We start from the raw sequence: 14591 nt of genomic DNA, 5'->3' as shown, positions 1-14591 counted from the left end.
GTTGATGACCGCTCACCATTCCTTGGGCTATGAGCCAGCTGTCTATGGGCTCCAGGGCAGAGTCCCCACCTTTACCTCTCTTCTGGGTCGAGGACAGAAACGTCCCAGAAAGGAAAGTCACAGCGAGACCCATGGTAAAGAAGGCAAGAGCCGGTGCCATGGAAACAGAGAAGCTAAGTCACTGAGGAGCTGGACCCAGCACCCCACCCCCTCCCAAACACCCCTTGACTCCTGCATGAAAGAAGGAGTTAAGTACAGGGCATCCCAACAGGGCAGGGCACGCTCAAGCCTTGTCCCCACCCCGGGAAACCTCTTGAGGCCAGCGGGGATGCCCTCCTGCCTGGGACTCTTGGGGTCACCAAGAGGTGACGTCACAGAAGCAGCTGTGGCATAATCATTTCTATTTCTTCTCATTTCTGCTTTTTTTCTTCTTTTTCCCCTTTCAGTTACCTGTGTGCTCCTTTTCCAACTCTTAATGTGAATGCTGAATTTGGGGATATTGCCTTTTTACATAGTAAAAGTATTTAAAGTTAAGACTTCTGATTTGGATGTACTGTGGAGGTGCGGTTACACAATTTTTCCCCTTTTGTTGTGTTCTTAATTTTACCCTTGGCCCAGTTTTCATTTTCAGGTCAGCACTGTTTAGGATATGAACAACAAAACCTGAAGTACAGGCCTGAAGGCGCATGTAAGTGTGTGTGTGCACGGACACACCCACGGACACAGACATACAGACACACACAGAGACAGGGATACCCACACACAGACACACAAACTCACAGACAGACATGGACATGCACAGACAGGCATATGCCCCCCCACAGCCGCGCACACACACACGCACACACACTGCCCACGGGAACCCTGCTCCCATGCCCTCCATGGAGCAGCACACATGGGGAGCAGCCTGTCTCCCGCAGGTGAAGATGCTGACAAGAGGGAGGCGGCCAAGCCAGGCACCCGCCTGCCTAGGGTGAAGGGTGAGAAGCTGGCCACGTTCCTGAGCTTGAACCTCGGGCACTGGCGTTGGGACACACCTGGGCTGGGGGGGGCAGGGCTGAAGGCAGAGAGGGAAGCTGACCAGGCCAGCTTGGCTGGGGGGCCAGGGGAGGGGCCTCACCGGCCCCCTGGGGCCCTGAGTTAGGGGGAGACGCCCTCAGCAACAGGAGACACTGGACGGTGACCACTAGAGCACGCAGCAGAGCTAGCCTCAGGGGTCTGAGGGGGCAGGGCATTGAGAGCCACAGCCGAGCTGGCACTCTGGTGCCCCCTAGGGGCCGGTGAGCAGAGATGCATGACTCTCACCAAGCTGCCTAAACCAGAAGGGACCAGGGGAGCAGCTTTCCTGCAGACAGCAGGCCACAACACTGCTGCCTGCTCGGGCCACCTGGACAGGGGCTGCTGGAGGCCAGGGGCTGGCGCTGAGGAAGCGCTGCCCCTTGCCAGCCCAGAACAGGCGTGGGCAGCTGTTCTGGGGCTACGGTTCGCCCCACATGCATTCATTCACTCACAGCCACACGTTTCTCAGTTAGGCAGAAAGAGCCATCGCGGCATCTGGGGCCCCAACAACCCGACTTCCACTCTCAGCGCTCCCCATCCCCCTGCATCCCAGCTCCCCAGCCAGCCCAGAACTCCAACCCCCTTCTGATGGAACAGGTGGGTGGGCCTACGGGACCTCCTATCCCTTCCGTGAGGGTCTCACCTATCAGGGTGCTGCCCAGCCCAGGGCACTACAACCTCTGGGGACAGACCTTCCCTGACCACAGGAACCCTGAGAGCCCAGAGCCACCTCGGGGGGCACAGCGGGGCTCCCAGTCAGACCTCTTGGGGTGCAGCCTTGCCCACTGCCTGCTCTCGGGCTGCCCTCGAAGTCTCCCCGTCTCGGGGCCTGTCTCCTCCTGGAAAACTGACACTGGGGTCTCCCACAAGGTGGGGGTACTCCATGAGCTGATGTGGCTCACCCAGGTCTGCCCCTCTGGCCTGCTCCCACTGCCATCAGCTCTGGCTAACTCTCTAGCCACCTTCACCACCCACCCTACCCCCCGGCCTTCCCTCCAGGCAGAAAAGCAGGGTTCCACACCTACCACTTCGGAGCTCTGTTTCCGACCATCAGCTGCCGCAGCAGGTACTCCAATAGCCTGGGGGTCCTCGTAGGTGAGCCTGGGACAAAGAAGCACAAACAGGGAAGTCATGGGGATGGACGGGGTGGACTGGTCATCCCCTCTGGCCACAGGACCTTCCTCACAAGTGCTCGGCAGCCTCGGCATTTAGGCTGGGGTTGGAAGGCAGCTGAAGCCAGGAGGTCCAGCTGCTCACTCCCTCTGCACCTCAGTGTCCCCCTTTCAAGTAACAATATGAGGCATCTCTAAGGCTCAAGGACAGGGTGCTGCAAGGGAGCAGCCATATGAAGCAGAGCAGCAACCTTGGGGGCATTTGACAGGTGAGGCGGTCTCCTGGTCTAGGGTCAGGGTCTATCACTCATTGTGAGGCTGTCTCTTCTACTCCCCAACTTCTTGTGCTGAAGCAGGGCCTGGGGCCCTACTCAACCTGCTGAGCCCTGAGCACAGACCCAGAGATCTGGATGCATCAAGATGCTGGGCCCTAGGAGGTGGGTCAAGGCTGAACAGAAGGGTCCCAGAAGCAGATGCAGAGGGCTGTGTGTTTTGGAATCAACTCCCACAATTCCACCTGGCTCACTGTGGTCAGAGTCGCTGTCAGGGAGGCTGCTCCCCACACCCCTGGAGCGAGGAACCAACTCTTTGCCTGCCTGCCACATCCTCTTGCCCCCCTCGCACCCCCACCCCCACACACAGGCGGTTCCTGCAACCACAGTGCTGAGCAGGGGCAACAGAAGAGCCCAGACTTGGACAGACTGACATGGCCAGGATGCCGGCCTCACACAGCATCAGTCTCTCCAGCCAGGTTCCAGTAGCCAGAGTGTGAAGTCCTGGCCCCGGCGAATTAAAGGCCCCGCTGTGCTGGCCGTGAGGCCAGGCCAAGGTCAGCCCCGCAGTGTCCCCAGAGCCATCAGAAGGGCCCCCGCGTACGGGTTGCGCTGCTCAGCCGAGGCACTCCCTCTGGTCTGGGCGAATACATCGAAGCTATCCTGGGGCTGGCACTGCTGCAGCGAGCTCAGGGTGCCGCTGACACTCTCCGTACCCAGGTCTGCACACAGAACACAGCACAGGTGACCACAGATGTGGGCCTGACCTCGGGAAGGACCCCCCCCCCCTCCCCAGTGGGCTGCCCCTGGTGGGTGGAAGTCCTGGGGGGCAGAAGGGTAGAGAACAGCCACAGCCCCACAAGCTGCTCCCAGACAAGGGCAAGCAGTGAGTAGGCGGGCCCTGCAGAGCACGCCGGGAGCCAGCCACAGTGGCCATGGACCAGGGTCCTTTATGTGACAAATATTACATAGGTGCCCAAATGCCACCAGTCAGCCGCTGACCCTTCCAGGCCTGGTGTGGCCTTAGCAGCCTTTGGGGCCGCAGGTCCAGCACTTGAGGAGCTGACACCAGTCTGCCACCCTGGCCCGGCTGACGCTGAGAAGGAGATCACTTGGGCCACACAGGATGTCTGCGTGCGACACAGCAGCCACCTATCCTCAGGACCAAACAGCCTCCAGTTCCTTGGACCGCCACCCCTCAACTCCAGGTTTCCAACAGGTTCAAACTCTAAGCTTAGGGAGAAGCCTTGAACTGAAGCTGGCACAGCAGGACCCAGCCCACACTGCCCCATGGACCCCCGCTCCCCAAGGCCAGGAGGTGGGGGGAGGCCAGGGACACTCACCCAAGCTGGCGAGCTGGGAGGAGAGGGAAGATGGGGGTGCTGTGCTCCCCACAGTCGGGCTCACCACAGCTGGAGACCCCGGGCCCAGGTCTATGAGGTTGTCCTCTGTCACTTCGCTCAGCACCTGCCAGGCAGGAGACGTGCTGACCCAGAAGGGAAAGCCCACGAGGTCCTGGGGTTTCCCTGCACCTACCCACCAGGGATGTTCCCCCAGCCTCCCCCTCAGAGTTTGCTCTCCCATCACCCTAATATTTCAACCACAGTTAGGAAAACCAGAGGTAAGTTCAAATCCAGGCCAGTCTCCTAGCCCCCAGGCAGGGGAGAAGGAACACTCACCCCATTAGTGGCATTTTGAGCAGATCGACCTGACCTGTATCGTTCGAACCTAAGGGGGAAGGGAAAGTGGAGTAAGGAGGGTACGGGGAGGTGGAGCCATGGTGCTCGTGGGCCCGGAGGCCAGTAGAGACCCAGGCTCATTCGGGAGCCTGAGAGCAGACACCCCGTACACACACAACTTTGTCCTGCCTGCCTCTGTGTGGCGACTGGGGTGGGGGTCAGCCTTCCCATGGGCACTGCAGGAGAGGGAGGAGGTGCTGGCTGGCACGTCCAGGAGATATCAAAGCACACCCTGCGTTCCTCTGGCTCAACTCTCATTCACTGAGCTCCTGTGGCCCCCCCAGACCCCAGGCGCCTCTGGGCCCTGAAGGGGCGCTGGGTCAGCCATCTTCCCTGGGGGCATCCCAGATCCAGATGAGAGCTGTCACCCTCCCTGTCGGGCAGCTCTGCTGGGGAGTGAGGAGCCAAGGTGATGGAGGAAAGGGTGGGGCCCATGGGCTGGCACTTGGAGGAGGAAGGCAGGCTCAGGCCCTAGCAGCTGCATGGGGGTCAGTCACCAGAGAGAGGACCTAGCCTGACCAAGGACAGACTCTCCTCTCCTGCACTCAAGGCATTCTGTCCCAGGCAGGGACCAGCATGGCAGCCCAGACACTGTAGGCTAAGACCTCTTACAGCTGGGGCTCTGCTGGGGCCCTGCCCCTCAGTGGTCCCCAACACATGCTGCGGTCATGCCTGGTGAGCAGGGATTCCAAGGACAAGCTGGGATGCAGTTTGTACCCAGTCTACACAGACAGGAATTTGAACCCGCCTGTAGCTTGTGTGCTGGAGCACCTCCCCCGTGCCCTCACTGACAGTCAGTCCTGTCAGAGGCTCTCTGGCCAGGTCTGCCAGCCCCGTGTATTACTGTTACCCTATTCCTGAGATGCGTTTACCAGGTGAGACGCTCAGCCCATTGAGACTGAAGACACGGGAGACGCAGGGCAGGGCCCAGGGCTCTGTGGCTGGGAGTTGAGCTTCCCCCGACCCGGCTCTACTCCTGTGCCCGCTGGCACTTGGGGTCCCAGATGGCCCCACATTCCTACCGTGGTCGGCCCGTCACCCAACTGGAGGACACAGGGCCACCCCACTGCTGCCACCAGAGTCGAAGCAGAAACAAGGCCCAGAGCTGTGGCACCCACAGCAAAACCAGCCTGAGGCCCAGATGCCCATTGGTCACATGGACCTTCTGTGATGCCAGGTCGTCCAGCCAGGGTCTGCAACCCGGAGGCCACCTCCTCCTGATGGCAAAACACTGGCCTGGCCAAGGTGCTTCCTAGGGCTGTTGCTGCTGCTGCTAAGGCACTTGAGTCGTGTCCAACTCTGTGTGACCCCATAGACGGCAGGCCCACCAGGCTCCCCCGTCCCTGGGATTCTCCAGGCAAGAACACTGGAGTGGGTTGCCATTTCCTTCTCCAACGCATGAGAGTGAAAAGTGAAAGTGAAGTCGCTCAGTCATGTCCAACTCTGCGACCCCATGGACTGCAGCCTACCAGGCTCCTCCATCCATGGGATTTTCCAGGTAAGAGTACTGGAGTGGAGTGCCATCGCTTTCTCCGGCTTCCCAGGGCAGCCCCCTCCAAATCTAGGGTGGGAACACACTCACCACCACCTGCCTGCTTAACACTGCCTGGATCCCACACTTCTTCCAGAGGGAAGGCTCGGGGAAGGGAGAAATTATGCAGGTTTGCTACCTTGAACCCCAAACTGACTTGTTTGCAGGAGGAGAGAGACAGTGCCTGTGGCAGCAGCGACCGGTGGCATTCACACCCCTTGCCTCAGAGCCTCCAGACACTGACGTTGCAAAGGAGAGGACAGTCTCTCTTTCTAAATATGGGAAAGAGAAAATCTTCCCTGGTAGAGATTTCCCCCCTTAATCCTTTGCAGATTCAGGGGCTCCTCCAAGGAGCAGGTGCAGGAGCCAGGGGTTCCCGGCCTTTCTCCTTCCTGGGCCGGAGACACGGGACCAGCTTGAGGCTCACGGAGGGCAGCGCCTGCCTCCGCGCCCCCACCCCAGCCCCTGCCCTGGACCGCCCTGCCCCGGGCTCCGCCCCCGCCAACCCCCACCCCCCCTCACCTCTCGTAACGCAGGAAGACGTTGTTGAGGTCGTCGTTGACGTGCAGCAGCTCCTCCGTGACCTCCTCGTTGCACACGCGGGAGATGAGCTCCACCACGCGCTGCTGCATGGCGCGGCAGGTCCGGTGCAGCTCCTGAGGACATACGGCCCGGCTACCACAGGCTCGCTTCGGAGCCGACTCTAGAAGCCACCCCAGGGCCAGTGCTCTAGACGCCACCACAAGGCCGGGCGTGTGCCCGAGACCCGGAGGACCTCCCCCCACCCACGCCCCGGCCCCCGAGTAGATGAACAAGCGTCCTAGTGTGCGCTGCTGCGCGCGGAGAACAACTTTACACAGACCGCTTGCAAAACCTGAGAACACGATTCCCTGCAGTTGCTTCCTCTCTTCAACAGAACATGCCAGACGTCACCCCATCACTTGGGACAGGCTACCCCATCCTCTATCCCCACGCATCTCAACGCTTTCTGGGCACCCGCCAAGACTGCTTGTGCGCTGTGAACACACCCCAACTCAGCGCCTCCAGCATGCCCCCAGCTCTCCCTCACCTCTAGTTAGCAAAGCCGGGCTCCCACCCACCCCAGCGGAGGCGCCACAAGCTCAAGGAGAACAAGCCCCTCCAAGGACTGCAGGCAGTGGCTCCAGCACCAGGCACAACTGCCTGAAGAAGGGACAGCACCTGCCTGAAGAAGGGACAGCACCTGCCTGGAGAAGGCAGGACTGCAGTCAGTCTCCCCTGGAGCCCAGCCCCTGCGGGGTGTCAGGGCTACAGCAAGCAGTCCTGACCCTCAGCTGTCCGGGACGGAATGGGGTGGAAGAAGAGGTGAAGCTCTGCCCAGAGCCCTCCCACGCCCAAGGCGCTGCCCCCCACCCCCCACCCAGGGTTCTGGCCCCGGCCACAACAGCCAGGGTGCCTTATCTGCTTCCACCTGTTTAATATGCTAGGGGTCTCTGTAGAGTTTTACTCCGGGAGGAAGGGTTCCCTGACCCTACAGAGCATTTGGGAGGCACTAGATGATTTCTGAAGGAGGAGACCCAAAGCTGTGCATTAGTGCCTGGCTCCTGTGGCCTTCAGCTGAAGCAGAGGGGGCGAGACAGCCCCCGACCCACTGGCAGGGCCTTGGATGTGCCACACCTGGGCCAGCACCCGGGGGCCCCTCATGGAGCTTCACCTACACATGGACCCAGATCAGGGGCCTCCTGGGGTCTCTGCAGAGAGAAAGTTTTACCTTCTCCTTGCTTCAAACTTTTAAGTTATTATCTTAAAAAATTACAAAGGAAAAGAAAGAGAGAGAGAGATTATATAAGTGAGAAACACCAGAGCATAAAGATTTGTGCCACCATGGACACCTGCCGGCCACCCTCAGGGCCTCCAAGTGATCATCCACAGCCAGACGCAGCGGCTCCAGGCAGACCTTCCTGCCTCCCTCCAGCTCCATGCCACCCAGACAGGCACCTTCTTCTGGTCCTGAGCTGAAACAAAGCGACCAGAGCCTGTCACCGGCCCCAGCTTAGACAGGAACGTCCTCACCGCGGACAGTCTCTGTCTGGCCTCCTGGGTCTGGTTCGCAACAGTGGGGTGAGCAGCTGGTCACTGCTCTTGGTGCAAACGTCCTCCATCCATCAGAGCACCTGGCAAAATATCCTTTTCCTGTCTAATTAATCCCCACACCTTCATCTTTTCTTCAAGGGACACTCTCATCCCCACCTTGCAGAACAACCTTTTAATCATCTTGCTAGGTCCCCAGGAGCAGGGAATGGGGTCCTGCAGATCTGTGCTCTGCAGGTGCAGAGGAGACGGAGGAAGAGGAAGTCTTTGTTGACGACAAGAGGGGAATAATGAAGCTGAACACATGGTCAACTAGGTTTCTCTGGAGAAAACGGTCCCGGCCACCTTGGTTTCTATTGAAATGAGATGCAAGAAGCAAGAGGGGATAAACCATCTGCTATTTGAAGAGACAACGTTGGGCAGGGAGCCTTCCAGGAGCTGGGGGACAGCTGTGAAGGAGTGCTTGTTCTGGGCACCACTGGATTAATTAAATGTTATCGCTAACTGCAGACAAAGCTGCAGAGGCTGGTGCGGGGGCAGCAGGGGCGTGGCTGTTGGCACCAGGATCCCAAGGATTCCAAAGGCTGGACTCCCACGTGTGACTGAGGGCCGAGCTCCAGCAGACAGAGGCAGAGCCTCAGGTTTCAGGCCCAGACCTGGAGCCCATAGGCAGCCAGGAGACATGGCTGGAGAGCTCTCAAGGGAGATGGAGGTTCCCCAGCACTGCCTCCTGCTGTGAAACACCAGCGAGGGAGGGCGGCCGACCACAGCAGTGAAGGACTTGCCCCACAGGAGATGAACTCGTGATGCTAAGCTGGTGGGGCCGCAGGCAGGGGGTGGACGTGGATGAACAAGCATGCACAGCCCCACTGGCTCTGACAAGCTGCGCCTGGCCCTATGCTGGTGACTTCTCAGCTGCTTCCCAGTCCTTTGCCAGGGCAGCGATTACTCCAGGCTCCAAGTCACCAGCTCCTGGAAAGGCACCCGGGAACCCCTCAGCTGCGGCTCTTCTGTTCTGTCGAGCTGCTTCCCAAAGGCTATACGAATCCTGTGTTTGGAGGAGGAGGTGCTTCCCAGGCCTGTCATTGAGGATGTTCAGGAATGAGGGTGCTAGGCAAGCTGCTGTTGGCGGGCCAGCATAGGGAAGGGCTGGACCAGCTGCCAGCAGGTCTCTCCAGCCCAGAGAGAGGCCTCTGTGCTACTCCAGGCCCGGGCCTCACCATCCCGGGGGGAATCGGCCTCGCCTCGCCCACGTTGCTCCAGTCCCTGCCACTCTGCAGGTCCTTCGTGAAATGCAGGAAGCCACTGGTCACCCTCCCAGATGCTGGTCGCTGCCGTGGTGTGCCTCGCTAACACCTTCTGCCTCCCTCTTCCCATGTCCTCCACCTCCTACCCAGCAATTTACACTCAAATCTGCAGCAGCTTCTGCTGGCGTGAACATTTGGTCTGATGACAAGCGCATTTATTCCCATCGTGAGCTCGGGACAGCTCTGCCCTGAGCAGTCTGGCTGCCCTCCAGCCCGACCCTTTGCCAGCAGACTGTGACACTTTCCCACGTGGAGCCTTGCTGTCCGGAGCAGCCTTGACCCCCGGGAGACCCCGCCTGGCTGGCTCCCAGCTGTGGGGGAGGAAAGGAGGGGGGCATCGGGGACAGCTTGAAAGGCACAGCCAGCAGCCAGCAGACCCGCTCATAGCGCTGCCAGCTTGTGAGTCTTTCGTGCCAAGAGGACAGCCTCCCACTGGCACCCAGGCCCATCCTTACTGTTTGGTTCATAAGACAGCAGCGAGTGGGCAGGCTTGGAGTCAGAGAACAGAGGGGAAGGAAACGTCATGGGAAGCAACCTATTTTTGAAAACTGTGAGCTGACGCCAAGAGATCAGGTTCTGTGTGTCTTGGCTGACAGGCTTGTTTGAACACACACACATACATGCACACACACACGCAGAGTGCATGCTGTCTGGTCGGCCCTGGCTCTCGTTTGAACACACACACATACACACTCCGCACAGAGTGCATGCTGCCCGCTCAGCTTTAGCCGTCTTGTTTGAACACACACACACACACACAGCGTGCGTGCTCTCTGCTTGGGGTTGGCTTTGTTCCACGGTGCCCGCTGCCAGGACCTCCATTCTGCCCACTGCAGACCGGTCAGCAGGAACTTGGTGCTGACACAGGACAATGCTGCCTCAGGAGGCCCCTCAGTCCTGGAGCCTCGGTAACACCTGGAGGATCCCCTCAGGCCACCGTGTGGCTGGCACGTGGGCGAGCTGGGAGGCCCTCCACTCCGGGTCCAGAGCAGCCAGTGGGCCTGGGCCCAGAGAGATAGGCTGCCCACGGTTGAGTGCCTCCAGGGCAGGGACCACAGCCCAAACACCTCTAGGCTGGCTTCCCCAGCCCCTCCTCGGGCGCTGGAAGGGGCACGACCAGCACCACTCAGGCCCAGACAACTGGTGCGGGCTGTGTGCCCTCCTGAAAGAGCAGCAGCGTGCCCACGGCAGGTGCGGTGTGTCCCTCAGGCACCAAGACCGGCCGCCCTGAGTGGGAGGTGTGGGAGGTGCTCCCGCGGGCCACGCCGTCAGCTCTGCCCTGTTGCCCAGGCATCTGCTCCTGCGGGAGACACTGCCTCACACCACGTTCTCCCCACCCCCAGAGGGGCTGCCCCTGCGGGCTGAGCTGCCACCACTTCCCAGACACCAGAGCCTCTGAGATGGTGTGGGGAGGGCCAGGTCCCAGCTCTGGGCTCGGTGGACATGGGGAAGGAGCCCTGTGGGCCAGCCATACTCCTAGACCCCTTTCTGCCAGGCTCCTGGACCTGCAGGTGGCCAGTGGGCAAGGATATGAGCCACCCTGGCCCAAAGACCTCAGTATCACCCCAGATGTCTCACAAGGAGCCCCTAGGAACAGGAAGAGTTGACGGTCCCTGCACATTTGTGACAACATTGAGTGAACAAAACGAAACGTAAAATTATACACGTACTATCACCTCATATGGAATAAACACAGAAAAAATGTCTGAAAGAAAATTCACCAAAACCAACAGTGCTTATATGTGGACGCTGGGATTAAAGGAAATCATTTTCTCCTTTGTACTTCCTTTCTTTTTCGATGGGTATATAGCCTACAACTGGCATTTTGTAACCAGGAAAATAGGTTTTTAAGAAAGAAAAAAGCACCAGGGACTGGCCTCTGATGGCCCCAGGGTGCATGGGGCCGATAACGGGCTTCCCCAACTCGGTCCCTCTCAAGGATGGGCCCAAACCCTGAGCCACCTCCTGTGACCCCGGCCCGAATGTCCTCACCTGCAGCAACTCCAGATCCGATGAGTCCTCCTGCCCAGGGACCATCTCAGTTAGCATCTCAGACATGACTTTTGTGTTTCCTCGAACAACATCCAGTTCACTCCGCAGCCTGGCAATCTGTGGGGCCGGGGAATGGTGGGGGAGCAGGGGGTGGTCAGCGAGCTGGACATGGCCTCTCTCGTCTGCCTGTGTGGGGGTGCCAGCAGCTGGGGTCCCCGGGGGCAGCACCTAGATGGGGCAAGGGGGCCAAGCAGGGCCTGCAGGGGACACGAGCCTCTCAGGCCCGTTTCTGTTCCTTCACATGCTAGTGAACGTGGCACCCAGGGTCCCTGCAGGGCTTGGGGCCTTGTCCAGGAACCTCACAGCTGCAGACTCTGGCCAGGGAATCACAGCAGCCAGCATGAGCCACGCCTTCCCCACCAGCCCCAACCCAGGGAGGGGGCAGATCCCAGCTGCCAGCTCCCCAGCACAGCCAGCCAGTCAGGAGAGGGTCTCGGTGGCCATCCGCCTGCAAATGTGTCCACCTTCCCTTTTCCCAGGGCAGGGAGGCCATGTGCTGGCCATGGTCGGGTCCCTCCCACCTCTGCCTCCACAGCGGGCAGCCTTCTCACCGGGTAGATCTGAGCCTCTGCAGGCCACACAGGATCATGACTGTTCACAGCTCAGCTCCTGCCTGATTCCTGCCCACCCTGCCCTGGCCATGTGCTTCCACTCCCATCCCCCCTACCCCCTCCCACTTCCCCACCCCCGCCTCCAGCTCCATCCAGCGAGGCCTGGTCTGTTTCCTGGGAGGGGAACGCAGACAGCTGGCAGGTCACCCGTGGCCCCAAGTGAGCAAATACCTGCTCAGAATTGGCAGTGATGGGGCCCGCAGTGCTCAGAGCCGGGGCCTGCGGGGCCGAGTAGGAGCCACTGCTCATTCTTGGCTGCGACTGGGACTTGGGCGTGGTCGTGGCGGGGTCCACCTCCGGGACGCTCTGGCAGGGCAACCACAAAGCCTTCTGTCAACCCAGGTCACCCATGCGCTGGCCTGGCACCAACCCCCAACACTGCCCCCACCCTGGGACTGCATGTCAGCCTGACCCCTTTGCCCCCAATCTCTCCTTCCCCCACTAACCTCTCAGGCACCCCACGCAACCCAGAGAGGCAGACCCCGCAGCCTGAGGGCTCTGGCTGCCCTCCCTTTGTCAGGACCACCACTGGGTCTGAGCAGAGGGCCCGCTGTTATGGAGGAGCCCCTCAGGAGCCCTTACATGGTACCAGAAGATGACTTTTTGGCCTTTGCAAGTAGACTAATGTAAACAGTAATCATGCAATTTACCGATTGTCCTCTGTAATTATATGAACAATACCGTTCTGTTATTACTCGAAAAATAAAACACGTCTGTGTACCCCACAAAGCACAGCCAGGGGCCTGGTGGATCCACGCGAGAAACGCTGGAAAGTCCAGGTCCCTGTGCTCCCTCCGAGCCCCTGATGGCCTCTTAACTTGGCCTGAAAAGCCTGAAAGCTCTTCTTTGCCCTGTGACCAGTGAGGCCATCAGCTCCTCGCCACCTGCAATGTGGAAGTGGAGCCAGAGGGGCTTGGGCCCCCAAGGAGATACAGTCCCCACACCGGACACCCTGATTGGAGAGCAGGCACCTGACCCTCCCAGGATGGAGCAGCCACCTCCTGACAGCATCCTCACTGAGGTCCCTGGGGTCACAGCCCTCATAATGGGGTGAAAACTGGGGGACACTGCTGCCACTGAGCCCCCACAGCCAGCTGTCTCCCTCTGGCGCTGCTTTATTGTCAACAAGAGATGCCCTGGAGCTCTAAGGAAGCTGCTGACAAGCTGAACAACCCAGAGAGTATCTGCAATGGGCTCCTGGGAGGCTCACCCGCTGCGGTGTGTGGATGGGGGACAGTGCATCCAGGTCGGCCATGGGGAACTCCACACCCTTCCTCTTCAGCTCCTCATAGGCGTGCACAACCCCCGTGAGGTCAGGGCTGCTCCGGAAGGCATCGGCCCACGCCTGGAGGGGAGGACGGACCTGTTAGTGGTACCGGACACTCAGGGCTGCAGCCTAGCCACTCTGCTCCTACTGCCCGCACTGCCAGGCTAAATGCAGATGGAAACAAAGCACAAAACCGAGTCCAGCATGGGGCGCCTCTTAGAGCAGAGACAAGAAACCACTCCCCCCACCAGCCAAGTCCTGGGGCTGAGCCCAGGACCTGACCACGACCGGCTGCAAGCCATGGGGGACAGGAGTGTGGCCTCCTCACTCTGCACGGGGAGGTCCAGGCTGACCCCCAGCTTCCTCAGTAGGTCAGGGAGCCCAGAGCCCATGCTGTCCACCACCGGTCTGATGGGCAGGTGCCTGCAGCCAGGGCAGGAAAGCAGGAGCTGCCCACAGCGTCAGGGGACATGTGCCCTCATGGGACAGTCCACAGGGAGGCTTAGCCACCAGGTTCTGTTAGATCAGACACAATCCAGAGAGGAAAGGACACACACATCAATAGACTGCCACTCATCACTGGTTCATGGAACTGTTAAATTTTTTTTTTAAATTCTGTTCTTCAGAAGTTACAGAATATATCAAAAAAAGAGGTACCTCCAGAGGACACCTCCAAGAAACAGGCCCAGAGGAGGAGGCAGAGCTGCTCCGCTGCCAACTCTTGTCACTGGCACAGGGCACAGCTGCCTCCCTGACTCCAGAAGGGTTCCAGCCAACCCAAGGTCAGAGATCTGTCCCTCAACAGCTGACCACCAGAAGCAGCAAGGTCAGTTTCCAAAGAGACTCGCTCAACTTCGGCTACTACATCTCACGAACCACAGACCCTGCCAAGAGCCTGGCCTCTGAGGTCTGCTTGTCCTGTCTGCACCTGTAGGGACTTCATGCCCACGTCAGGACGGCCTGCAGTGGCCAAACTGCAGTGTGGCCTGGACGCTGGCGGGAGGCAGGGCCACAGAGGCAGCACCGGCAGGAGAGCAGGAGCACCCGGAGCCCCTGTCTCCACCAGCTGCCCCGGTTGCACCACCTGATTCAAACCCAGCTCAGTCCTGCGACTCCACCTTCAAAATGGGCCAGCTTTTGGTCTTAGACCTAAACTTTAGGATCTCAAAACATCCCACAGCCTCAATGGAGGTCGGGGAGAAACATGGGTGCGGTGGCTACTTCCGGCATGGCCTCCGCCGTTACTTCTGCAGGAGGGCTCCCCTCACAGAAGTGATGTTGAAGACCTCGACTGTCCTTTCCAGTCGGTGACACTCCTCAGGGCACCTGCCCAACAGCCATCAACAGGCCCCTGAAGGCACTGGAAGGCAATGTGTGCCCAGCTGCTGGGTCAGGTCCTCTCTCCACAGAGCCTGGCCAGGCCCAGGGTGGGGATGGGCTGCTCTCTGGGGAGACACAGGCCTTGGGAGATGGCCACGAGCCAGCGGGACCAGGAAGGAAGGCTAAGGACCCCATTAATTCTCTGTCTGCCACCTGCTCTCCTCCATGCGGGGTGGCTGTAAGCACAGGAC

The 14591-nt window shown here is 59.8% G+C and overlaps 1 protein-coding gene across 6 annotated transcripts in view; it reads right to left on the bottom strand.

Moving 5' to 3' along the window:
• TOM1L2 (target of myb1 like 2 membrane trafficking protein) overlaps positions 1–14591 on the bottom strand; it is a 72475-nt gene that overhangs the window by 9603 nt on the left and 48281 nt on the right. For 2 of the 6 annotated variants that reach the window (XM_052658258.1, XM_052658260.1), the window contains exons 5-13: positions 12964–13098; positions 11925–12059; positions 11083–11199; positions 6236–6369; positions 4123–4171; positions 3787–3910; positions 3048–3165; positions 2085–2160; positions 17–82 (exon numbers count right to left, since the gene is read on the bottom strand). In XM_052658258.1, coding sequence (XP_052514218.1) covers positions 17–82; positions 2085–2160; positions 3048–3165; positions 3787–3910; positions 4123–4171; positions 6236–6369; positions 11083–11199; positions 11925–12059; positions 12964–13098 — 954 coding nt within the window. The remainder of the gene's footprint in view (positions 1–16; positions 83–2084; positions 2161–3047; positions 3166–3786; positions 3911–4122; positions 4172–6235; positions 6370–11082; positions 11200–11924; positions 12060–12963; positions 13099–14591) is intronic. The other 4 variants (XM_052658259.1, XM_052658261.1, XM_052658262.1 and 1 more) reach the window with 2 other exon arrangements.

The sequence above is a fragment of the Budorcas taxicolor genome, chromosome 19 (assembly GCF_023091745.1).
Source record: "Budorcas taxicolor isolate Tak-1 chromosome 19, Takin1.1, whole genome shotgun sequence".
Taxonomy (NCBI): Eukaryota; Metazoa; Chordata; class Mammalia; order Artiodactyla; family Bovidae; genus Budorcas; species Budorcas taxicolor.
The sequence above is the reverse complement of the archived record's forward strand: the minus strand, read 5'-3'. Positions and strand labels throughout refer to the sequence as shown.